This window comes from Semicossyphus pulcher, unplaced genomic scaffold (assembly GCF_022749685.1).
Source record: "Semicossyphus pulcher isolate SPU_LCO1_2020_fin unplaced genomic scaffold, fSemPul1.0.p SCAF_13, whole genome shotgun sequence".
NCBI lineage: Eukaryota > Metazoa > Chordata > Actinopteri > Labriformes > Labridae > Semicossyphus > Semicossyphus pulcher.
This window is the reverse complement of record NW_027211637.1, coordinates 28,422,945-28,449,681: the sequence shown is the minus strand read 5'-3', so window position 1 is coordinate 28,449,681 and position 26,737 is coordinate 28,422,945. Positions and strand designations below refer to the sequence as shown.

The window sequence follows — 26,737 nt, the reverse complement described above, 5'->3', positions numbered from 1 at the left end:
GTGCAGATTGTGAGAACAAATCATCTTTAATATATAATGTCTCTGCAGTTTGGCCTTCACACAGTCTTTTATATTTCACTGTAAGTGTGCCTTCAAGCTTCAAGTGAGCAACGAGAGCGAGTTCAATAAACGTCTCAACGAAAAGACAGAACGCCACCAGAAGCACTTCTTGGTGTTTTCTCAACTAATAGATCGAGTCACGACTCACCCATCCAGACCTCTCCGAAGCAGCCCTGTCCGAGCTTCAGGTCCAGGCGGAGCGACTCCCTCGGGATCTCCCAGGCATCCTTGGCTAAGCCCTGAGTCTGAGGCTTCAGCACGGGACAGATGTCTGTCAGACTGTGACACAGCCCATCAGCGTGCTCTGAGGGACGCAACAAGGGAAGAACGAGGTCGGAAGAAGTCCACGGAATAATGTGACGGCGTGTACAAGAAACAGAGAACTCACTGCGGTAGTGGTTGACGAGCTGCTGCAGGTTGCTGAACTGTGTGCGTGACGTGATGTAGAAGCCTCCGCTGTCCAGCTTCCTGATCTTGTAGTGCTTCACATTCAGCCCTTTGGTGTTGTCATAGTCTAACACAGACAGACAGTAGGCACCTGGAAGGAATAACATACGATAATGCTGATGTGGAGAAACGTTCAACAATGTTTGATCAATAAGCTCTGATCTCACAGTCAGAATCAGGCCCTTTACCGTAGCACTGTCAGATTCCCCTCATGATGCTCTCATGATTTATTTATGTTATTAGTCCAGTAGGAAGGAGGGGTCCCAATGTCCCAGAGACAAACATTTTTGAAACATGTTTTTTTAAGGACCCTTAAGGTGTCTACTTAAGATTTTTGATTGTTGCCCGGGTCAACTAATGTCCCATGGGGGTTTTTTGGTGGCCATTTTGAATTTGTGTCCGCACGAATGGCGAAAACACCAATAAAACGCCAATTTTCACAAGTCCTAAACCAGACATCATACAAAGACAAATGAACACACTTTTTCTGATAATTTTGACACAAGGAATCAAATGGAAAGGTCGCTGAGATGGTAGAACCACTCTTTATCAGAGAAAAATGAACTCTGAGTAGTATTTTAGTATAAATTACTCAAAAAAAGTTTGGAAATGTTTTTTCAGTCCATAATTTCTCCCTTTTAATAATTCCGGTTGGTGCTGTCTTTTAGACCGATGGAAAGCCTGATTAGTCACCTTTCCAACGAGGTACAACTTGTAAGGATTGTGCATTCATGGAGTGAGCGACAAAGCTAAACGTGTGGGAGCGACCAATTTAGAATTCTTAGAATTTCTGCACCAAAGAAATTCCCACAAGTTTCATTCATCCCTTTTTTTCAGAAAATCCTGGAAAAAAAACACGTGTCTTCATCAGAAAATCACTAAAATGTAGAAATTAAAAATATTCTCCAGAAAAGTCGAGGTTTTGATGCTTTCTGTAAAGATTGTGATTGTTATTTTCTCCATGTATTTTTGTTAATATAAATCTTTTAAATAATATCTGCTCCTTTAGTTTTATTTGAGTAGAGTAGTGTGCATCGTTTGCGTGGATAAAAAAAACAATCAAAACTCAGATTTTAGCTGACAGTACACTCCCTTCACCACCAGAGGGCAGCGTCAGCCAGCTTTAAACACTCCATGAATCACAGAGAGGCCCAAGGCGATGCCTCCCCCTCCTCTGAATGTTTGAACTGATATGGCCCGTGGTTGTAGAGTCCTCAGCTCCACGCTGACCTAATTCTGTCGGGCTCACCCACCCGGTACCTCTCCTCTTCTCCTGCTCACTCATCTCCTCACTTTCCCTCCCTCCCTCCCTCTCTACCTTGTCCCCTTTTTCTTATTCCAGCCAGAGCTGCATACATATCCCATCACAGGAAACAACGTGAGTCCTGCGCTGTACATGTGTTCACAAATCACACACACACACACACACACACACACACACACAGAGCCAGCTGAACCCGTGGGGACGGCTGAGCTGCTGCAGCAGTCTCCGAGCAGCTGACTATCACAACTATCTCCAGACTCCAGAGTCCCACAGGCGCCACATCCAACCTTTTCCCATCTGCCTGATTCGCTTCTCCTCTGTGCCCACGACGCACAGCGGCCGATGCGGCGCGGCAGGGCGCTCAGTAAGCAGCGGGGTGTCATGTCTGACTGCTCAGGATAATTCACTTTCTTCTTTGTGCATTTGACTAAGAAATGTCACAGGATTCAAACTGGGCTTCATGTAGAGATCTGAAGCTCCAAGATTCAAGAAGCCAACGAAAACAGAAGCACAGCAATAAAACCCAAATAATCAGTGGTGGAAATATAAAGTTGCAGTGCAGGCTTGTTGATCAATAGCACAGAGTGAATAATTAGGTCTACCTCCCCAGGACCTAACAGTTCCCTCTTTTACAAACTTTACCTCCCAGAGAATGTGTTAAAAAATAATAACCACACTTTACATTTTCACCTCGAGAAACCTCTGGGCTGTTCAAGGATGCCAAAAGTCACAACACTCCTTTCAGCAGAGTTTTACTGTTTAATAAGTCAGCTGATTGTTGTTGCTACAGGTGCAAAGCTAAATGCGAGTTTCATCAGTACTTTTGGAAAATAGTAATTATTATTAAACATTTATTTTCCATCGCAAGTCAAGTGAAGTTTGTCTTCTCTTGTGGAATCTGACCTACATAGGATATTTTTCAGAATGGCTGATATCTATCGACCCATTTTGCCCTGAAGTCGATACATGCACATATTGTTTATTCACCTCATTCCAGAGGACATAAAGTCTCTCCTGTGGTGGAAAAAACGCTTTTAAAATGTAGACACAAGCTGTGTCCCAATTCAGGGGCTGCATCCTTTAAAGCCGTGGTTCTCAACTGGTGGGTCGGGACCCAAAAAGTGGGTCACGGAGCTGTTTTCAGTGGGGTCGTGGATGTGTGCTTGGAAAAGAAAAAAGTCTATGCTGTGCTTTATTTGGAAGGTAATGGGCCTCCTAAGATGTGCGTGCTGTGGCAGTGAAGTTTATTCACACTCCATGTTTGCACTGATCCCAGCTACACTTACATTTACTTTCTTGACAGTAGCTGCATTTTTACGCTGCACTTTCTGAGTTTATTCTGTTGAAAAAAAGCGGCTAATTGAGTGAATTGTAGAGGGAATATTTCCCTCTTATGCACTGCCACCTGCTGGTCATTTTGGTCAACTATTACACCGTTGTGTTTTGGTCCAATCTGCATTCATTAAATAAATTTGTGCGGTTGAAAATGTTCAGAAATTTGGGTCGCAAGGTGGTGGTGGCTCCTGAGACGAGACCAGCTGAGACCCACTGCTTTACAGGACGTATTTGAAGGCCGATTGCTTCAGAGCGGCGTGTCAAAGGCTCCTTCAGATGCGACAAATGCAACCTCCTTTTCCCGGACCATGAAGGATCCATCAGGTGCATCCTTATTGGCCCAACATATCCCGAGATCCATTGCAAGGCAATTCTAACAAGATGGCGGACTCTGAATCGACCGAGGAATACACTTTAAATGTAAACGTTTTTGGTTTTAACTCAGTCGAATAGCTGAGATACAAAAGGGGCCTTAAAACAAATTATCTTTAAAATAACAGGTTAGGTTATGTGATGTTTGATGTATCATAGCTAATTAGCCCGCTAGCTAGCTGTTGCTAGGCGACAGGAGCAGCGTTTGGTGACGCAAACAGGAAATCCTCCGTAGACCAGACTGTCTCATTTCAGTTTGGCCTTAGCGTCTACACAGGCTACGAATGAAGCATCCTCCCTAGACTGCGTCCTTCGAAGGATGCAGCCCCTGAATTGGGACGGAGCTACACACTGGGCAAAATAAGAAAACGACTTCAACTAGTTTTACATGAAAAACAAACCGTAGTAATGAACATTTTATATTTTTATTTGTATTATGTTAACATTTGCATCTTTCTCTATCAGGCCTGGATGATGCTCTCCCTATGATAACCCTGACAGCGAAAGCCGAGGCTAAATGCAACTATTACACAAGTTAAATTTTTTAGGGGGCTGATGCTAATATTTATTTATAAGGTCTTTATAGGCTGATAAGACTGATGTGCCTATTATGACATGCATCCTTGTTTTCGAGCACATGCAGCAGATTTTTTTGGATTTTGCAGAGCACATTTTAAGAACACACTTTGGTCTGGACTCGAGATGTTATGCTGTTTGATACCTAACTTTTTGGTGTAAAGAGTTAATGCTCAGGTAACTTACCTTTGGTAGTCTCGCTCTCTCGCACCAGGAAAGTCCCCCTCCTGTTCTCCAAACTGAGCAGCAGCCTCTCTGAGTCGCGGCGAGTGATCTTGCCAAAGTACCACCTGATGAGGACGAGAGAGAAGAGACCCGGGACAGACGGGAGCAGGTTGGTGAGGGGAGGAAGATGATGTGTGGGCGGAAGAGAAGGAGTGACGAAGCAGGGGTGAGTTGTTGCTCGTGTTTCAGAGACTGTAAGTCTTTGTATTGTCTTTGCATTCCAGATGAAGTGCGTACTCATGCTACAGTGCAACTTACCTGGACTCTAGAGTCAGTCTGACATGACTGGAGGAGCAGGAAGCAAAGTGAGAAATGGAGGTGTTATAGAAGGTTAGTAATTGAAGCTTATATGTGTTAGCAAGCAGGTTAGCATGTTAAGATTAGCAGTGCGAGTCTTTAAAGCACAAAAGAGTACATGTAGTCATTTAAAGCAACATTTTCACAGACTTTCTATCTTGCTGAGACTTAGGAGAGAAACAGCTCTCATGATGCTATAGCTAGCAGCTGTTTAGCTTAGCCTAGCAGAAAGACTGGAAGCAGCTAGCCTGGCTCTGTCCAAACATATCTGCCTATGAGAGGTTATGAAACCATGACTAAGATATTGCATGTTAATAAATGAGCATTTAGAAATGTATGTGTAAGGATTCTGCTACTTTAAAGAGGCAAGGCTAACAGTTTCCCCCTGTCTACAGCCTCTAAGCTACGCTAAGCTAACTGGCTGCTGGCTGCAGCTTCCACAAACTGCATAAAAGAAGTTCAGAAGAGTGAAACCAATGCATAGGTGCTTTTAACCTGCATTTTTTTTCAAATGGCCAGCAGGGGGTGACTTCCTTGTTAGCACAAAAGTCTGACAGCATTGAAGTCGATGAGAAAATGAGCCATTTGTGGCTTCTTTTACCTCAGCAAAAATTGTATTAATGAGTTTGTAGTCTCTTGTTTTCATCCTTCTTTAATTTAACATGATGTTCATTCTGTTAATTATGGTATATAACAATAAAACAGGGGATGCTTTACGGCAGCGACCTGTCAGGAGAGAGGTGTAGGCGTGTCTCTGCAGCCCCACCCTCTCTTCCAAATATGGTCACTTATAACACCAACATGGCGACGACCAAAATGCCAAACATTTAGCTTCAAAAAGACGGTTCACTTCTTATATACAGTCTGTGGTTGTTTCAGTACACATCATAACGGTCCTTTAAGTGCTCATTTTTTGTCTAAAATTCAAAGATACTCTTAACAATGTGTGAGTTCATTCTTTCATTTGCTCGATAAAGAAAGAAACAAGAGAGAAGAAGAAATAAAAAAAGGGGTTTACTCTTCTGCCTGGATGGAGTCGGATGGAGCCACGTAATTGCTGGGGATGTAACCGCTCTCGCCGGTGGTCAGGGAGCGCGCCAGCCACCAGTCCCCCTCTCTGCACAGATGAAATGACAACACACAGCTTCAGCGTGGCTCATCACACATCCAAAGCACAAACAACAGTGTGTGTGTGTGTGACTTTAAGGGGCCGCTCTTTATCAAGTGTCTCAGAGAGTAATGAAATCCACGCTGAACTTTTTGCTTTATCTTCACTTGAACTTTACGCAGATCCTGCAGGTTTTCAGCTTCTGGAGACACTTGATAAATGAAGCCCAGGTATCTCTACTGCTAAAGTAAAGACTATGTGGAGGTGAGATTTTAAACAAACATGCGTTCATGTGGGTATGATGATATAGGGGTGTACTACGAAGCAAGATCAATGGGGAAGCGAGGTATGTTGTTTTCAGCGTCACAAACCTGGCTCTCTTTTAGATCGCAAAGGTAACTTAGGCAGCACACATAATCCATCGGAGGTTATCATCAGAGTTTCAGATTTATATCCGCTGTAAAGAACTTCTCTTTTAGTAATTGCACCACAGATTAACCAAAAATTAACATATCCTTCATGAGACTGTACCTGACCAAGCACTTCTAAGCGGTTATTGAATATATAATCATTAAGTTTAGGGGCTGCACGGCGGTGCAGTGGTCAGTGCTGTTGCCTCACAGCTAGAAGGTTCCCGGCTCGGACATGTGGGGCCTTTCTGTGTGGAGTTTGCATGTTCTCCCTGTGCGTGCGTGGGTTCCCTCCGGGTACTCCAGCTTCCTCCCAAAGACATGCTCGTTAGGTTCATTGGTATGAAAGGTGTGAAAGGTTGTCTGTCTCTGTGTGTCAGCCCTGTGATTGACTGGTGATCAGTCCAGGTTGTACCCAATGACAGCTGGGATAGGGTCCAGCCCCCACCACAACCCTGAAGAGGATAGTATAGATAATGGATGGATGGATAAAGTTTAAGAGCTCTACGGTGTGCACTTCTCTCTCGCCTTTTCTGCAGCAACAGTGTTTTTTTGCTGGAATTATTACATCCTGCAATAAGAAAGCTGGTCACATGACGCATTAAACCTCCCTTTATTTGCATGGGAACCTTCAGAAGAAATCCTGGTTACTACTCTGTGATGCCGGTTATCTCCGGCTGTGGCTTCAGGTTTTTGTGGAGGCAGCTGACGCAAAGAAATCCTGGATATGTCACACTTGCTTCGTAGTACGCCGCTCTGGGAGGGATGGTGCTTGTACGCTACACTTAACCAGGGAGTGAACCACTGTAGCTTTGCAGCACGACACTCACTCTGAGAATCTGATGTTAAATTATAGTTTGTTTACACTAATTGCTTCCAGTTGGCCTGAACTGATTGTAGTGCTGCAAGACTTCACACCAGTTTCCCCTCACTACTGCACTCAGTGTTTAAGGGGCAGGATGAGCAGAGTGATGCGACTTTCTAGTGGAGTGGATTTACAGTGCAGACGTGTATGCTTCAGGTGATACAAACACACAGACAAATACAATTCAAGAGAGGCTTCACAAACCTGCAGTTCACCTTCCTCCTATAAAAACAAAAACGTGATGGTTTGTGATGGAGAAATGGAAAAGAGAGATAAAAGGGAAAGAGAGGGGTTAAAGAAATACAGAGTTATAAGCAGCAGAAGAACAGCAGAGTGCACAAAACAGACTCTTAAACCAACTGATACAGGGAATACGCCAAAGCTAGGACTCTAAAATACTTCCATCAGTGCATAATTTAGAGATAAAGGAGGCATAAACATGCATCATAACTACAACAGAAGCAGGTCGTTGTGCATGTCCGTATAATCTAACTGGACCTATCAGCGAGCTGAGAGCAGCCTGACTGACACCTTATTTGACTGCGAATACGCGGTGATAATCTTCGAGGTGGTTAATGGATTCTCGCTGTACTTGACCCAATAATGATGCAGGTCTTTGGCTTAGGGGGCCAGATGCAGCGATAATCCACTATTGTCCTCAGCTCCTGCCTTCTAGGTCAGCAGTTTGTTAGTGAGCAGGCAGCACCGGGGGTGCAGCGCTACAGTATATGGTTCACTGCACCTCTATTGATTCATAGAGCAAGCCCCTATGTTAAAAAACAAGCATGACCCCCTCCAACGTTAAACAGGTTAGATTTGTACTGGGTACTGGAGTTAGCAACACATTCAGTCTCTCCTGAGGATGATTAAGCAGCAGAATGTTTTCAGTCTTTTGTGAATGAAGCATAAAATGTGTCTTTGGAAACAGAAAACTGAAGCTCTGCTGAGGGAAGCACGTCTGCAGGGTTACAGGAGGTTTCAGAGAGGCGACAGGTGACATGCATTTCAGGGTGCAAAGCAGATGAAGCAAAAACTCAGACGGATAATCTGCAGGTATTCGTCATCGTTCACAGCGTAACAGGAAAATGCAAAGAGGAGATGTGTCTGTCAAAGAATTAATAACCTGATAAACAAACAGAACAGAGGTATGAACGTTTGAGACTTCTCTTTCTGCCTGGGGCCGGTTTCACAAAGACAGACTTCGACTGGCTAGATATAACCAACACTCAGACTTCAGATAGCGACTAAATTCATCCGTTTCACGCAGCAGTTTAGTTCTTGACGAGCTTAAAGTCGAGCTGAAACGGCATTTCGAGAGTATCTAGCTTCCGTATCGTGACGTATTTCCGAATGAAACAGGACGTGCAGGCGGGACATATCATTAGAGGGATTTGATTTGATCGTTGAGAAGTGGGCGTAGACAGACGTTCTCCACAGCGCAGTAGCTAGCTAACTGACCGAGCGTTCTTAGTGCTCCGCGGCTAAATGTTGCAGATTGATTGGTTGAAATTGGTTGGTTCTAGCTTACGTAAGCACACGGGATATTTGTTTTTTACAGGAAGAATTTTGATATAAGAATACGTAGAAATGAATTTCTGTAATTTTTTTGGGCCTATATTGTCAAATAAATGCACAACATTACCGGGGATGTGATCTAAAAGGATTAAAATGGCATTTTTCATTTCACTTAGACTTTAAGCAGGACTATGATGCAATGAATTCTGGGTAAGACTTTTTTTAAAACAAAAAAAAAATTCCGACCACGTAACTGCATCTATCTGCTCAAGTCAGTTAACCGCAGCAGGAAATGCCTATTGGAGGTTATAGGGGCATTTTACTACTGGTCAGCAGGTGTCACGGATGGGTGGGTTTTAGAGCTGAGTTAGACTGGGAGTAAGGTGTCTAATTTTTTGGGCTAAAAATTAGTCAGTCTTTAATTTTGTCAAACGGTCTAATTTGCATTAGACTAATGTATCAGCAATATTACGACTGGCCTAACACTATAGACCAGTCTAAAACATCTTTGTGAAACCGGCCTCTGCTCTTGTGTTTTATGTATGACATGTTTGAGACTTACGGAAGCCCTAAGTGGACATGCATCCATACATTTAGTTATTTATACACCGAGTTATTTCTGGTTTCTCAAGATCTTGACTTATTTATCTCGTTATCTCGAGGTAACAACGCTGCACTACCATAACGTCAGAGGATCATGACTCGTATCCCCAGGGAACAGGCTTAACTTAACTCATTAGTGTGGGCGATGGCAGCATGGCATGTCCTGCTCTGTAATATCACAGGGACCAGCCCGTTGTTCTGTTTTCTAGATCGCCAGAAAATCACGAGAAAACGAGATAAATAAGTCGAGAAAACAACTGGAAATTACCACGTTATCGTGGGAAAACGGAGTAAAAAAAATGTATGAATGCATGTCTGCTTTGGGCTTCCGTAGAAATTTTCAGTGGTTACCTGTAAGTACACTTTAAAGGGTAGGTATGATAACAGTTAGTATTTTTTCCTTTCTATTTTTAATTTTAAGGTATCTTAAAAAATGTAATAATTACTGCACATGTGCACAAGAGGAGACAGAACTAGATTGTCTGTGTTGTCCTTACGTGTTGTTGACGATCTGAAGGCGTTCACCCTTCCTGAAGGACAGATCTGAGGCCGTTCTAGACTCATAGTCGTACAACGCCACGAAGGTCGTCACGCCTCCTGTGAGGAGAGAAAGATCGGCTTCAAGCTACAACTTTTATTTTCATTAAATATGAATCTGCCATTTACTGTGTACTTCAGATTAATCGTCTTTAAATGTCAGATTGTTGCCATGTGTCCATGGGCGACATCTTTAAGTGCTTCTTTTGTCAGACCAAAATACTTTTTATTTACGTTTACTTATTTTACTTGCTTTTAAGAAGCATGAACTATTGAATGTTTGGCAATGACATCGCTGACTAATTTTCTTTTGATCAATTAATCAATTAATTGTTGCTTTATATAAAAAACAAGCTTATGGCGTACGATTAAAACGACGCACACAACAAAGCACTACATCTCCGTCTTTGTGCCGACGTTCTCACCTGCTCGTGTGATGCTGTTAGGAGAGGTGACACTGTTATTGTCCACGCCTCCAAACAGGGCCAGCTCTGCCTTATTGCTCACAGACTGATTTCCACCCAGACCAGCGTCCACAGTCGGGCTGCGGTTGGGCGTTAAGGACTGTTGATTGGAGTTGAGGTGGTGTCCGCCCGCCCCTCCCCCAGAGCTGAGGTTTCCATCCAGGCTGCGGGTTCGCTGGCCTACATCCTTGGGTTTGCTCTTGGATCCCCCCATGGCCGACGCCTGTAACGCAGAGGAATAACCACGATCAGACAACAGATTAGGACAGAATTGAGATTACGTTTTGAGGCTCTGTAAAAGATGAATTGCATAATATTTTGCATCAAATAGACTCGCTCGCTTATGTCATTTTCTTAGAATCAAATCTGTGGAAGAATTCCTCTGACTGCTGCGAGACCAGATGCTGAAACCGGAGACGAGCAGAGACCACAGCTCTAAACCCGCTGAGACGCAGTGTCATGTTGACCACATGAACCAAAACTTCCCCACGGACGCTGGAGCAGCTGCCACTCCTCGGATTCTACACAGGAATGGGATCCACTTTATCCCACTGCCACCAGCAGCACACACACACACACACACACACACACACACACACACAGACATGTCGCACATGCCTGCATGCACGTGTGTCGGCCACAGATGCACAAACAGAGACATGCTGCAGCATTCTATGGAGTTATTTTGTGGTGACTTAGCTTTAGACCTAAAAAGCAAAAGGCCGTCTCTCTTTGTCGCACTGCTTAATTTATTCATTTAAAATTAAAGGCCAACAATTAGACATATAGTAAATAACTGAGTCATTTGCAGCAACACCAGGAGGCACAGTACTGCTAACACTGGCAAGCTAACATAATCACAAGACTCCATGCTGATGATTCTGCAAACGACGAATCAGATATTTGATTATAAATTTGGTTAATCACCGACCAATTAAATCTTATTAAAGCTTCTTTATCTGCTGAGTGCTTCACTGTGTTCGCCTGCTATAGTTGACAGCTTCCCCCTTGTTCTAAACTGCATCCTTTTTTTATTTATCATAGAAGGTTACGACCTGCAGCTGCCCTTTAAAGTACGTACTTTGCATCAGTTAGGACACACTTCTTAAGCATCAGATTTTAGCTTGAACTTTGATCATCATGCTCATACATCTGTCGCAGTATGCAGCGCAACATTTAAAAAAAAAATGGTTGCACAGGAGATAGAAAAGGCTGTTTGCTGGCAGCTCAGTGGTTGTGATGGATCTTCTCCTATGCCAAGGATTTTGGGTCAGATTAGCCCAAAAAGCATGCTCGCTTACATACTGCAAAATGCATCCGGCTAGAGAAGAACATCCTGGCATGCATTGGGACAAACTAAATCCTGTTCTGACACACTAAATAGTATTGGAAGCCCTAATCAGTGTGACGTTTGGTGCTCGTCAGGTAGGGAACATGGGGTTTATCCGAGCTTGTCTGCCCTCTGTGATAAGACAAAAGGCTAAAGTGAGACGTGAGAGTGAACTAAAACAGAAAAGTTGCTAGCTTAAAAAACATATACCCCTTTCCCACTGAAGTTAACGCATTGACGCAGGTTTTTCTGACCCGCGAAGACCCGCTAATAAATGCAGATCGTGTCTGTTCCCATTGCCAGTGGAGTATATTCTCTTTTCTGCTGCGTCACCGTCTGACACCACGCACAAAGAAGTTTCATGAGCAGCATGGAGGCCAGTGAAGATGTTACGGTGGTTAGGTCTTTATTGGATCTATTAATCATTCAGCCAATTTATTAAACTTGGCGCAGAGAAATTTGGAACGATGTTTGAGCGCCAGAGAGGAGGCAGAGATTAGCGTGTCGACCTGGGTTTTGTGTTCCCATCAACGCCGATCGGAGCCGAGGCAATAATTACCCGGGTCTACTGCAGAGTCGTTTGATCCGAGTCTGAATGTTGAAAAAATGGCAAAAAAGCCAGGTGTGTGTGGGTGTTTTTTGACCAGAGGGAAAGCGGCTATAGTGTAACGCTAGGTATAACTTACTTTCAACTTTCAACTTTCAACTTTAACTTTAACTTTATTGTCCCCTGAGGGAAATCTGCTTTGCAGGCAGGTAAAAAACATAAAACTCACGGCTCAAATTCGGCATGGAGAGGATGATCAGGACACTGTATGATGTCCTGAGCCTTAGAGTTTACCCTCCTGCAAAAGGTTGTAGGCAGATCAGGTAGTGTAACACCAATGATTTTACTGGTAACTTTAACAATGTGTCCTAACCTCTTTTTATCTCCTAATGAGAGGCTGCCAAACCAGGAGAGGTTCAAAGGTCAGGACAGATTCAACCATGGAGTGATAAAACATTTACATTTATTAGCTGCACACCCCAAACCGATTGAGCATGCAACGACAACACCAAGGTACTGTTTATGTTGCTGTTGTTTATTAAGGGAGGTGTCCAGCGTAGTGGGTAATAGGCTGAGAAGTAGAGTTATGCTGGAGATATAAGACGCATGTTGAGCGAGCGAGAAAAGCAGTGAGCCAACCTGTTTGTCCTCGTTCTTCCACATTCATCTAGCTACCCGGCACCGCTACAATATTATATAAAACAGATGAATTGATGATGAATGATTGGTTGTAACTCATCTTTGCGGCTGCTGATCCATTAATGTTCTCCACATGGACACTTAACAGCACATTAGTTAAAAAGAGCTTTTAGATTTTTCACTTAGCTGATTAACAGAATCAGTGAAGAGGCTGTGGATGGAGCCAGCGCTGGACATCAGAGAGTTTTCAGTAATGGAGAAAATTTGTGATACTCTAACAAGCCCTAATGACACAGGTCAAAGGTCAAGAGGTCAGTATTGGATTGTTGTAGCTTCTCTCTGCGTGTCTTCATTAGTGGAACCTCCCCGCCTACTCAGCCTCATGAGGTAGCTCTAATAACAGCTTAGTGTGGGGAAATCATTACACTAAGCCAAGGACAATTTAGGGGCTCAAACCCGTGCTATCATGGCCTGATATAGCCACAGGGGGCCCGCTAGGAAATGCTAATTTAGACACTAAAACACGACGGTGGGGCGGCTTGGGAGCCCTTCTAATGAGCAGATGAGGGTCAGAGTGCACGCGGGAAGTGTCGGTGCCGCTCCGCCTCCTGCTCACACGCCCGGCCGGACTGTTGCTATTTAGGAAGCCGAGCATCTGTTGGATCCAACGTCGGAGTCAGGCGACGCACTGCCATTCACAAGCGATGAGTCTAATCCTAAACAAGGGGCGAGCTGCGGTACACGGGCCAGCGGGCACGCTCGCAGTCAGAGTGATGCAGTGACATATGGTGGAAAATGTGAGGCACAAAGAGGAGCGCAGTTTGCTGATCACGGAAGGGAAACTAGTGAAGCCGTCACTGATTTGTCAGTCGTTTCGGGTGCTTCTTCACGGCTGCCTTAACGTGCAAAAGAAGGGAAAACTATAAAATGTTCCCTCTGACGCTGATGATGCAGTCAGACAGAGCTAAGGTCAGAACATTCATCAGTTTGTTGTTTGATTATTGGCAGGGCTATTATTAGTCTCTGTCATCATCATACCTGTTACTGATGTTGCTGCCACGTGCTCGCTTGTGGTGGATTAAATGTATTCTAAATATTACAAAGAGAACGCTTTAGACCTGCTCTTTGTGTAGAGTGCAGGGAGATAACTGTTATTGTGATTTAGAGCTATATAAATAAAAACTGAATTCTGAAGTCTCTATCGTCGAATGAGGTAACACAATGGTGATTGAGCCTATGGCCCACTGATGAAAGCCTTTACATTTGCAGTATTACAGACTGGGTGTCTGTGGCGAAAAAATCACAAGCGGCGCCCAGTTAGTGACACGTTTTCCATCAGCCAGCAGTGGTTGGTCTGCCAGAGAGGGTAGGCGGAGCTAAGCGGCTGCTTTTCTGGTCTCTGCAAGTGTTGCGAGTAAACAGTAATCTACTATGGCTGAACAAACAAAGAAAAGATGGATGACTACAGATACAACTTCAACAAGAAGTGAAAATCCAAAGAAATAGAAACAAACTCGACGCTCAGATGAAGCAAACAGTCTGAAAAGGAAAGCGACCGTCAGCCAGGAAAATCAAGAGTTACAACCGGAGCCAACCGTGGACGTCACACATGCAACACTGTCTGGATATCTGGGACGTGTGCTCCCGCAATTACCGTTTATAACCATAGGTGGCGCCAAAGAGGACGAAACTGAAATCGTCGATATTACAACTTTAAGTTATGCCTGTTGTTAATCACAGAAATACGTATTTTATTAAGGAGTTTCTACCCAGGCAGAAAGCAGACGGGAACTGGAGGGACAACCTGAATAAAAATACATTAAACACAGCTTTGTGTTTGGCTTCTCTTCTAGGATTGAAAGGTGCATTAACATACTTAAATTCCTCGCTGTACAGGTCTGACTTAGGAAATGTAAATATTAGGCCCTTCACACTGAATGTTTATCAAATTGAACTCTTTTAAAAAGAAATTGAACCAGGATGTAGAGTATGTCTATATGCACATGCGCGCACATCCAGAGGTGCAGTGTAGCAGCTCAGAAATAAATATGAAAACAGACAGAAAGCAGAACGAGGGAGAAAGAGAGCGGATCGAGGAAGGGGAGGGGGCATAACATGGGGGGTGCATTTTAGGTTGGCATTATGAATGGGCAAAGTGGGGGAGGAGGAAGAGGAAGTGAAGAGGGGTCAATGAGGGGGTGGACAGTCAATACGTAACCCCCGGGCATGTCTGCATGCAAAGGGTTTCCATCCCGGCGCGTGAGGCAGCGCGTGCGGGTCGACACAGACGCGCAGACACAAAGATGACGGGTGGCTCAGGGAGCTGCTCTTTGTGTGATCCGTGTTCTCCCCGAGCAGGCGGGTGTCAGGGTTAATAAGCCGGCGGAGGCAGAGCACAGCGGGACGCTACCTCTCTCATCTGCAGACGTCCGACGTGTAGAAGCCTTCACGCAGATGATGCTCTCACTTCAAAGATGCCACACTAATGAGATAACTCAGATGGTGCTTAAAAAACACATCATGAGGACAGACTGTTGTTAAATAATGTTTAATGCTGTTATTATTGTTGCTGCTATTACCCATACGTGCCACTTTATCCCATAGCTGTCACTTTTACCCCTTTCCCCCCTAAATTTAGAGGTTTAAGGTTTTTCAGACCCGGGAAGACCCGCTTATAAATGCCCGTTGTGTCTTTTCCCATTGCCAGTGAAGTATCCTCCTGCAGATCTCTTTTCTGATGCGTCACCGTCTGACGTCACAAACACGCCCGACACAGGGTTAGTAAACAGTGAAGATGTTACGGTGGTTAGGTCTTTATTGTATCTATCACTCATTCAGTCTGTTTATCAAACTCGGTGGTGACACATTTGGAACGATGTTCGAGCGCTGCTCAGATGGAGACGGGAATTTGTAGCTGAGATGACGAGGAGTCACAGAAGTTACAGATGGAGCATAGCATCGCACTGGAAAGGGGGCGGAGATTAGCGTGTCGACACGGTTTGTGTTCTCATCAATGTCGATCGGAGCCGAGGCGATAATTACCTGAATGCCGATTGTAACCTTTCCCACTAAACAAAAAAGCCAGGTGTTTTTTGACCCGTGGGAAAGCGGCTTTACTGATTAAGTGATAATGAAAACAATTTAAAATCAAAGTTTCATTATGTTTGACATCCGTTGTGCAGCCTGGATCTTCCAGTTATCTTTGATAATGATCTAGCATCAAAGGCGAATGCATCTCATGTTCATTTGTCATTAATTAAAGCCAGAGAGTTGTGTCAAAAAAGGAAAACTGAATAAAGAAACAAATGCACGAAATTAATAAAAAAAATCTCATTATATTCTATTTTTTTATTCTACTAAAGTCCACAGGTTTATCGTCTCAGTGTACTTTGACCAAACCCTGAATAATCTCTCTTTCTGGGCTTTCAGGGAAAATGACGCCTGTATCTCAAGGCTGAATAGAATTTGGTTCCTTTGTCCAAAAATGTCCTAACACTCTGACCCAGACTGCGACAAAGACTCCCGCTAAGAGAAGACAGAACCAAGTAAACACTAAACAGAGCATCAACAGGGTCTCGGGCCTTTCTTCAAGCTCTCCTTCCAACAAAGCGATCTTTTGTCGGCTCACAGCAGGCGGCATAAACACGACGCAGACGTGGCCTGTGGCTGCCGGGCTGCCAGATCCGAGAGTGTCTCGGCTCAAACAGCCAGCAGGACATGTGAACATGAAAGGAGCCATGAACCAAACAATCAACAGTCATGCTTTGCAGCATTCACGTCCGCGTGTATGATAGCGTTTGATAGTAACCAGAGCCTGATTGTGGCCTAATAGAGCTGAAGTACAGTAACAAGCATCGTCTGAGAGGCAGAGCAGCATGAAAATCCCTCCGGCAAGTGGAGGGGGGTGTGGTCGGCTGGGTGGGGGATTTGCTTAATTATGCATAAGATCTGACAATAAATTCCAAATCCCTCAATTCTCCTGGGCTCCCGGTAAATGGGAATAGTCTTTTAATATCGCTGCAGGGGCTGTTTTCCCCTCACAGGATGCTGCATTCTGCTTTCTCTTTCATTTCATTTAAAAGGGAACAATTGAACGAGTTTTGAATGGTGTCCTCTCATTGATATAATATAAAAAGGAGGTGGTTTCATTCATCCAGTTAACAGCTTTCACTGATGGGAGTCTTTGCAGGGCAGGAGCATGACACCGGGCCATTTACCCTCTAATAATAAAAGCTTTTTAACAAAGTCTACTAAGCTTAAAAACGTACCTTTCTTCTGTTTGGGAGGGATCCAAAAATCGTAAACATTAACCAAGCCAGCTTCAGATTTCACGCTACGAAGCCGAGGCAAACTCAAAGTAGGGTTGAAGGAGGCTGAAACTATGTGTCGTGGCAGGTCAGGACTTGTATGTTGTGATGACAGCTACAGTAGACCCCTCACTTCTACCTCACACAGCCAGCTGCTGTCGATCTGCCGCTCTGACACATGGGTTGGGCGTGTTCCAACAATCTTCCTGAACCAAAAGAGCAGAGTCTCTAAAGCCTCAGGCGAAACAGGTTAAAGGTCACATTTAAGCTTCTGCTGTACCGCTGTAATTACAACAATGAAACTGTTGTTTTAGCACTGTCACACTGTAGGAATAACAAGTGTTCCTGCTTAATAACAGTCCCTTTATGGAGCGCTGATCACCTCTGATGATGGATCACTGAGGGAGAGAAACTCAATTAAAAGATCTCTGTATTGATTTGTGACGCCACATGAAGCTATATGAGAACAACAGGAAAATAATGACTCTGCCTGGCTTCTTAAGTAACTTGAGAACTTAGTTTTTGACAAAAATATGTCAGATAGAGTCTTAACATCACAGAACAGTCCCCATTCAGAAGCTGTGAAACCTCAGAATCCACTGATACAAATGTCTTGTTAGAACTTGGCATGAAGCAGATTCTGACCATTAGCTCCCATGCTAAACAGCTAGCTAAGCAAGCTATCGGCTAGCTGGTGTAACATGGTTAATTATCCTTCCACCTGCCATGCTACCAGATCTAGATATGCGTCTTATGTTTATGTATTTTGTATACTGTATATTGTTCACTTTAAAATACTTGTGTGGTTGTCCACAAGGGACGGACTCACCCTACATTCATCCCAGGTTAACTTGTAAGAGGTAGGTCATGTTCAAAGCATTATGCAGATTATTATGAGATATTTTGTTTATTTGTAATCATATCAATGTATATATAGTGTACCTAGAGTAGTTTAGACATGGACAAGGACATATGTGCATTTGTAGATTAGCATGTTCACTATATTTGTTCTACGAACATTAGCATGTGTTGCTAGCTAAGATGTGTGTGTGTGTGTTAACATGAGTGTTTATTCCGGTTATGGACAAATAATGAGATCACTGGAATGTTCTGGAACATGTTTTCAGGATGGCACTAGAGATACAGAAACAATCAAACAAACTGGAAATCCTTGTCTGTGATACTTTCAAAATGACACGGCGCACGATCACACCCGGTACACTAGCTTAAGGCTTCACATCTTCACAGTTCAAATTTCAAAAGACGGGAGCTGAATGTTTAAAAAGCAGTTTGAATTGTTGCAAATATGTTCCGACACTTTTGAGATATTAAAGTGTAAAGCTCTAAAGAAATCGATTTACCTGCACATTTGAAGTTACAGATTTAACTGCAGGTGGATGATTTCAACATGTTGACCCCATGAGAGAATTCACTTAACATGTGACCATTGGAGAAATCGATTCTGAAAGCTGAAACATCTTCAAAAGCTCTCCTTAAAAGACCTGTGGGGACACAGAACTCTGCAACATAGATGAGCTCCTAGCTAGCTTGCTAAAGTTAGTAATGCAGCTAATGCTAACTTGTTAGTGGGAATTAATGTTGCTGTTATTAGCAGCAGTTACTATTGGGACAGAATAAAGATAACAGCAATAAAGACCACTACTTTCATATGCAGTGATCTGGGAGTTCGAGCTGCTAACTGCTAAATAATTCAGTGATCTGATGCTAACTTTAAAGTGCTCCTACCTTTGTTTGCATCTGTTTGTTAGTGTATTTAAGTAGGCTAATCAAACAGGGATGATAGCCCTTACACTCAAGGCTCAGATACTGACATTGGGGACTGAAGTTTGACGAAAAGAAAAGACGTATAAAAGCAATGCAGGTATACAGGACAGGTCCCGCACGAGAGGGATACATTAGCATTCAGTTTCCCTAGGCCTCCTCTGCAAGTGTTCCTAAGCACGTTGAGTGAACAACAGGTGCCAGACTGCAGGGAGATATCATCCTGTTTTTATTGCATTTGCATAAAGCGTTTAAACGTTTCAAATTGCTGTGTGTGTGCGTGCCTGTGTGCTCTGTTTGCGTGGAGTGTATGAACTCAAGTTGGATTGGGCGATAAAACTGAGCTCATTCAAAATCCGAGCAAACAAAAACCCACACTCGACCGATAATAACCTCATTCCACAGGAGTTTCAATTGAGTGTTTCAGTAAAACAAGAACGCAGGTTGAGGATACGTCTTATAAATCCTCCTCCTTCTTAGCGGAGGGAAGAACAGATGTATTTCAGGGGCAGGAAGTACGTGTGTGTCAGCAGGGAGTGTTCAGTATGTCTCTGCCTGTGCGAGTGAGCGCATGTGATCCTAAAGTCGACCTAGTGGATGTATTCTTTCATCTCAATGCTCTTTATGTAATTACTACGGGGGGAAAAGTGGGATCGAGGATTTGGCTCCTGCGTCAGCAGCCACCAATCGTAACCTAATCCAGCCGTGCTTGTTCTGTCCAGATTATCAACATCTATTCCCTAATCTTATTCGCCAAAGGCTGTGATGACATTCCATCTGGGGCTTGTGCACAACGCGGGTGCAGCAATGACAAGACAGGATAGACCGGTCAAACAGCTACTACTGCTGCTGCTAGCGCTCCGAGCGTTTCTCTTATCCTGTCTCAACAAATCCCTCTGCTGTGGGAAAACACCAGAAAATCTCCACAGAGCTAGTCACACAGTTTGATTAAGTAACTAAACACTCATGTACCACAACAGGTGGGCTGCTTCCTGGTTCTGAGCAAACAGTCGAACGTCCTCGTGTTTCTCTTCTCCTTCAATAAACTGAAATGAGGAAATGGCAGCTTGGATGTGTTTGCAAACCCCCGCACAGGTTTCATCCACACTTCCCATTTACTCAGAGGTTGATCATTACAAAGAGCTACAATGATGTTAACACAGCAGAGTGTGTCATGAAGATCCTGGCATTTCACCTCTTTTGTATCGAATAAAGCCAGAGAGCCCCTCCATGTTGGGAGCTCTGGAGGTAAACACACGCCCCCGGTGGCAGGACTTTGCTGAGTCTTGGATAAAGCGTGTGTACAGATCCCCCCTGTGCTCCTGTCACGGGCCGACACAGGGATGGGGAGGTGCTGATGTCAATATTTACCGCCCCACACACACACACACAGCCGGGCCGTTTCCATGGAGGTGATTCCAAGCATTCCTCAAACCAACAAACTGCACAGATGTAGGATGGTTGCACACAGAGTTTTCTGGGCCAAAACACTCAGAGAGCGCGCCGCATGCCTATCTGATGAAGAAAAAGGCGAGATTAGCGGCGGCTCCGTCGCTCTAAATTATGTGGGATGTCTGTCACTTCCTGAAAGCACTTTGGGAGAGAACTAGAGAGGAGACGATGGAGAGAAAGTGACAGAGAGAAGGTAAAACCACCTGAACCATTGTGACGTTGTCGTTTAAGAAGATTCCCATAAAAACATCATATTCACCCATTTCCCCCAGAAGCCTCCTGCTTTGGCGTCTGTAATAGGATCAGAGGTTGTGAGCCCTTATCCCTTTCACTGTGTGCTTATGTGTGTGTGCGTTTCTCACCGCTGGTATTCTGCTTAAAAAAATGGGTTCAGATCACCTTTTGTTTGCCAGAAGCCACAGCTAACGCAACCTTAAAATCATATGACATCCTGAGCTGGTGGAGCTCAGCAGCTGGCCGCTCGGTCTTAAACCCGGCGCTTACAGAGGAATTTTTTTTTTTGTCCACTTCCAAACAACAAACAGAGCTGGCAGCGACTGAAGGTCCGTGGCTTTTCTGTTATCCCCTGTTCCTAATCTGAGTATGACATACATCAAATTATTTTGGGATTGGGGCTCAGTAAGAAAATATCTGGGCCATTTTAGATGAGGTGATGTCTTGGCTGTAGCAAAATGGAAGCAGTGAAGAGAGACCGACTACAACGTTAAAGGAATAGTTTGGGAAATATGATCATTCTCCTTCGTGCTGAAAGGTTAGATCACACGCTAAATATGAAGCTAGATCCAACTGCAGTTAGCTTAATTTAGCTTAGCATTAATGGAAACAGGAGACACAGCTAGCCTGGCTCTGTGTGAAGGCAACTAATTATGTTGACTTCTAAAATATATGTTTGTTTCATCCGTAAAAAAGTGTTTACATGTGAAACAACAATTAGTCGTGTTACAGGGGGTGATTTGCTGGACTATTTCTTGGCCAGGAGCAGTGACTTTAACGGTGTGTCCCGTTTACACGTCAGTTTTAGAATGGATTAAACAACATGTGTAATAAATTCATGTTGATTAGAAAGCTTTAGAGGTGCTTGGGCGTGAGTTTAGCATGTGTCATCCCCACTCTCTCTTCTTCTGTTTCCGACACTATCTACTGTCCTCTGACTCTAAAAACAACAACAACAATAAGTTAGAAAGCTGCTGTATAGGGGGAGTTTGTTACCTTCTGACATAGCCAAGCTTGTGTATATGCTAAGCTAAGCTAAGCTAAGAAGCTTTGAAGGATGAATGGATGGATATTCATAGCATGTGTATTCCTATAGAGACAAGTATGTAGTGTGTAAATCAATGCCACACACCACAGCATTCATAGCCTCGGCTAAATTGCAATGTGTGAACTACACGGGCCTTAAAAAATACATTAAAGAAATCGACACAAATACTGAGTCGGAACCAAAAAACTCTAGTGGAGTATTAATAAAATATGACGGTGTATTAGGGCCATTTAAAAGATTAAAAGTGGAACATCTGTGAGAATAAACTTGCACATTTGTGACATTATAAAGTCACAGATATGCGAGAAACAAAAACTAGTAAAATAGTGTTTATAGGAGTGTTTTGTCTATTTTTTGTCTGTAATGCAGGTTTCCTTATTCGTAGTCGCCGTCATGAGTGTTTAGGGTAACTTTCATGTGTGATGGTAACCCCTGGGGCAAACGGGGAGCACAGACACGTGTGTTTTTGGGGTCACTTTATCTTTGCCCTCTGTGACGCCTGCTTCTTGTGTGCAGACAAATAGGCTAAATATGCACCGAGCTCCGAGCCATGCACGCCGGCGTGAGCAGCGGTGCCGCAGGACAGAGTGCGGAAGAGAAACAGTTGAATTGAGAGGCAGGGGGACGCGTGCCACAACCTACTTTTTGCGGGGTCGTGGCTCAAAAAGGTTCCTATAAACAATCATTTCGTAGTTTTTGTTTCTTGCAAAGTTATGACTTTAATTATAAAGATTATAAAGTCATAAATTTGCATTTTTTTTCTGGCAAATTTAGGACTCTAATCTCTTCCGAGAAACAACTTTAATTCAAGTTTTTTCTTGAATTATTACTTTTCTCCTCTGACTGCATATTATTATTTTTTATTATTGCATATTTTTCGTAATATGGTGAGTGGATAAGAAATTCTCCAAATGCCAAACCATTAAAAAAAATGTAATTTTAAACGATTAAAGAAATTTTCCCTCCTGATTTAAATTCCTCTCATCAGTCTCATCTTTCAGACCGTCTTCCTTCTTCTCCTTTACCTCCTCTGGATCCAGCTCCACCCACTCCATCCCCTACATTATGCGAGAGCCCACACGGCGACACTTGAGCCCAACGCTTCCCACTTCCACAGACAGCACTGTGATTAAAAATGAAGACGCCACAGTGTCACAGTTGAACTTCTCTCAGAGGATGTCCCCTGCCTTCCCGACAGACACAGAGATGGCCCAGAGCTCAGACCAGTCACATGACTCAGAGTGTACCTGGGAGTTTACACAATGTTGGCGTTCGCACCTGTCGAGTGTGTCCCGCTTTTTATGAAGATCATGATGTCACCTTCAGACCTTGCTCTCATGCTGTAGACCTACTTTCTTGCAGAGACCTCGGACTAACCTTCCTAGACTGGGTGTGACGGGCTCGGCTCAGGCGAGGCAGACAGAAGATATTACTGTAATTTCCTCCAGCTTAGCTCATCAGGTTTGTTGCAAAACAGCAAATAAATTCCTGCACATTAACCAACAGTTACACAATTACTAAGATGGTACACTTATTCTTTACTCACGTAGAAGTGCAGATACGCGGGAGAAGGAAAAAGGCTCTGGGTAAACCAGAAATTCTGATTCAAGTTATCAGATTTAGTCGGTACAGCAGCCTTCTAAGACGACATGTCAACCAGCTGTGTCAGTGCAAAGCTTACACAACCTCATGTCACATTTGTGAGGCTATTGGAGTTGAATCATCAACTTCAACTAGGATTAAAAGAAAATCAATATCATGTAAATAAGAACTTAAGGTCTCCCTGTAGGTTAAGATCATCACGCTCACTAAACACTTCATTGTTTTTCTAACATGCATGGTAAACACTGAAGGGATCATCTATTTGTTGTTATTTCCCATCCATGTAAGTGGAACTATGTCTTGCTGAAAATATAAAAATGTCCCTTTAATGCAATAAAGCTAAGCTGTTACCTCAGCTTTAAATTCCAATCATTATCTACACTGCTTATCCTGTTCAGGGACGCAGGGGGTGGAGCCTATCCCAGCTGTCATTGGGCGAGAGGCGCGTTACACCTGGACTGATCACCAGTGAATCACGGGGCTGACACAAAGACCTCTTTGCCACCTACATTTAGCGTGTTGACTCAGGTTTTTCAGAGCAGGGAAGACCCGCTTATAGATGTTGATTGTCTCTGTTTCTATTTCCAGTGAAGTATCCTCCTGTCGGTCTCTTTTCTGCTGCGTCACCGTCTGACGTCACAAATGTGCTGGAGACAGGGTTAGTAAACAGTGAAGATGTTACGGTGGTTAGGTCTTTAATGTATCTATTACTCATTCAGTCTGTTTAATACAGTCAAATTTGGAAGGATGTTCGAGCGCTGCTCGGACAGAGACGGGAATTTGTAGCTGAGATGACGAGGAGTCGCAGAAGTTACAGACGGAAAGGGGGCGGAGATTAGTGTGTTCCCATCAATGCCGATCGGGGCAGAGGTGATAATTACCCAGGTCTACTGCAGAGTCATTTGACCAGAGTCTGAATGCCGATTGTAGCCTTTCCCACAAAGCAAAAAAGCCGGGTGTTTTTTGACCAGTGGGAAAGCGGCTATAGAGACAGACAACCTTTCTCGCTCACATTCACACCTACGGGCGATTTAGAGTCATCCATGAACCTAACGAGCATGTCTTTGGACTGTGGGAGGAAGCCGGAGTACCCGGAGGGAACCAACGCATGCATGAGGAGAACACGCAAACTGAGAAATACCCTCTTCGTCCAAACCGGGAATCGAATTTGGAACCTTCTAGCTTTGAGGCAGAGCTAACCACTGCACCACTGGGCCACCAGCAAATTGTAATGGATTAAAATCTTTGTTTCGTACATGTTCAAAAAATAAAAGTAGATAAATAACTAAACAAGACATCAAGACACAGAAGAAAACATCACATGTTTGAAGGAGTAGAGGAGTCCTACCCACGATTCAACAATTATAACACCGTGTCAATAGTAGAAAAAAATAAATACATAAATAAGTTCAACAAGCTATCACAACCTTTCCTCTTCTCTAGATCTACTGAAAATGTTTCTTGTACAATTGCTTAAAACTAGTTCCGCACTGTTCCACAAATTTACACCACACACGGTGACGCACTTACTTTTCATTGTTATGCAGGCACACAGCTCAAATACAGGAAGTACAAGTCAAAAGTTGCAAGACCACAAACACCTGAAATCTCGATTTAAGTGCAGTAATGACGTGTTTGTTCTTTGTTCAATCGTGTCACAGCTTCATGTCTGTCAGGAGGAGAAAGCCGACAGTCGAAGTGAATGTAAATCAAAAGTGAGCAAATGAATGTGGAAACACACGTCCTGTTTTATGGCTCAAGGTCTCTCAGCTGCTCCCTCGTCACTGACTACAGACAAAACAGCAGCAGCAGCTCTCTCTCCTGTAAAACTGTAAGATCTGAGGCATCTGTGGCATGCACGGTGACGCGAGCGCTGTTAAGGGACCCGACAGTGTGAGAAGCCCTCGTATTGTTCCTCTGTGCCGTATTAAATACCAAGAATGGACGGAATAGTTTACTAGTGATCGGTGAAATCTGCTCCCCTGCTCCTCTGACATCATCTTATGCTTTCCTCTGTGCGGCCCTGCATTGCTGCTCTCATCTAAATATGGTCATTATGTGCGCTGGGACTGATGAGCTGTGGTCGTGTGCTCAAACAAGAAGCCGAGAGGAGAGAGAGATGAGGGAAGGAGGGAGGAGAAGAAAAAGATAATCCTCAAGGGCTTTGGGCTTTCTTTATTTCCCCTCCCAAGTCTTACTCCCTCACACTCGGGCTATTCCCCCTCCGCTCGCACTCTCTTTCCCCCATAATTTCTCCAATCCTTTCAGGAGATTTCCAGCGGGAAATGGTGGAAATAAAGGATTTCAATTCCTCTGATGTGTCAGCCACATGTCACGTGAGGAGGAAAAACACACTTTCCTCTGCTTTCCAAATATTAGTGAACTCAGAGAGGAGGGGAAACATTCAGAGACAATCTATGCAAACTAAAGCATCAGAATGCATCATACGGGCTCATGTTTTGAGGCTTCAGAGTGGAAACATGTCGCCTGCAGTGAACTCCGGCTCTGTGATGGCAGAGCCTTAAATTCACCCCCCTCTCATCACATTTCAAAGAGGCAGCATTTGATCTGCTCCAGTCCACAGAGACTCCAGAGGGCCTCATGCTTCAGCAACAGAGGGCTTTCACCGTTTAACTCCTCAGCTGCACAGCCAGGCAGGGAGAGAAATCCCTGCTGCCCACAAATCTGAGGCCTAACCCGGCGGGAATTCATATATAAAACACATATAGAACAGTTCTGCTAACCAAATAACGCAGAAGGATCTGAGAGTAAATAACGGCACAAAAACACCTTCGATACAGTCTAAAATGCGGTGGATGCCTAATGCACTGAACCAATACCATCATTTATTAGCCCCCTCCAAATCACTTTATTTCTCCTTCTCCAAATCAGCAGCCATGAAAGCAATAATATATTTTATGGCTGCAAACAGGAAGTACAGTTTTAGAGTGCAAAGAAGTACAGGCAGATTAGCATGTGACGATAGCACACACCAGCTAGCTAGTAAGTGTAGCGTTTGTCTCACATTACGCACTAATCTGCTAGCTTAATTTATTAAAACATTTTTCCACCTGTATATTGACAAAAACAGTTTCACAGCAATAATATACGACATGGCTGTACTACTGTTTTTAAATCAGCAAAGAAGAACTGATCATGTGACGACAGCAAACAACAGTGTGCTGCTAGCTAGCAGTTCTAGCTAGCAAGTGTAAGGTTGGTTATGGCGAGAGTTTTCTCCTATCACATTATTTGAGGCTGTAATTTTAGAATCTAAATGTTTTATTCTACAAACAGGTAAAAAAATACTAAATAATTAGTTACATTTAAAAAAAAGTCTGTATATCTCTGACACAGGATGTCAGGAGAGGCAGCTAGCCTGAGCTGTTGCTAACGTTAGCTCAGCTTGTCTCTAGGTGCCAAGCTGTTTTTAAAAGTATTTTAACTTTCATTAGAATTCCTGTCGGGTACTGAGAAAGGCCATAAATGAATCATGGCATTCATATCACAACCCTTCAGGGTGAGTAGTGTAAAGTTGTTAAAACATTTTTTTTTTTTTTTAATCATGCTGGTGGAGCGTTACTCGGCATCTGCCAAAACGCACGTCAAAGTATCGGAATCTGAGCAGGAAAGGAAAAATGGTATCATGACATCTCTAAACCATGAAACATGTTCAAATATGAGAAAGTGGGACAGGTGTGCGTGTGTGTGTGTGCAG

General features: G+C 43.7%; 1 protein-coding gene across 3 annotated transcripts in view; it reads right to left on the bottom strand.

The window, feature by feature from the left end:
- src (v-src avian sarcoma (Schmidt-Ruppin A-2) viral oncogene homolog) overlaps positions 1–26,737 on the bottom strand; it is a 39,588-nt gene that overhangs the window by 4,884 nt on the left and 7,967 nt on the right. Inside the window, exons 2-8 of one of the 3 annotated variants that reach the window (XM_069659462.1) lie at positions 10,040–10,301; positions 9,575–9,674; positions 7,164–7,181; positions 5,595–5,693; positions 4,241–4,344; positions 449–598; positions 209–364 (exon numbers count right to left, since the gene is read on the bottom strand). In XM_069659462.1, the coding sequence (XP_069515563.1) occupies positions 209–364; positions 449–598; positions 4,241–4,344; positions 5,595–5,693; positions 7,164–7,181; positions 9,575–9,674; positions 10,040–10,292 (880 nt within the window). In that variant the 5' untranslated portion in view covers positions 10,293–10,301. Of the gene's footprint in view, positions 1–208; positions 599–4,240; positions 4,345–5,594; positions 5,694–7,163; positions 7,182–9,574; positions 9,675–10,039; positions 10,302–26,737 lie in introns of all 3 variants that reach the window. The other 2 variants (XM_069659463.1, XM_069659461.1) reach the window with 2 other exon arrangements.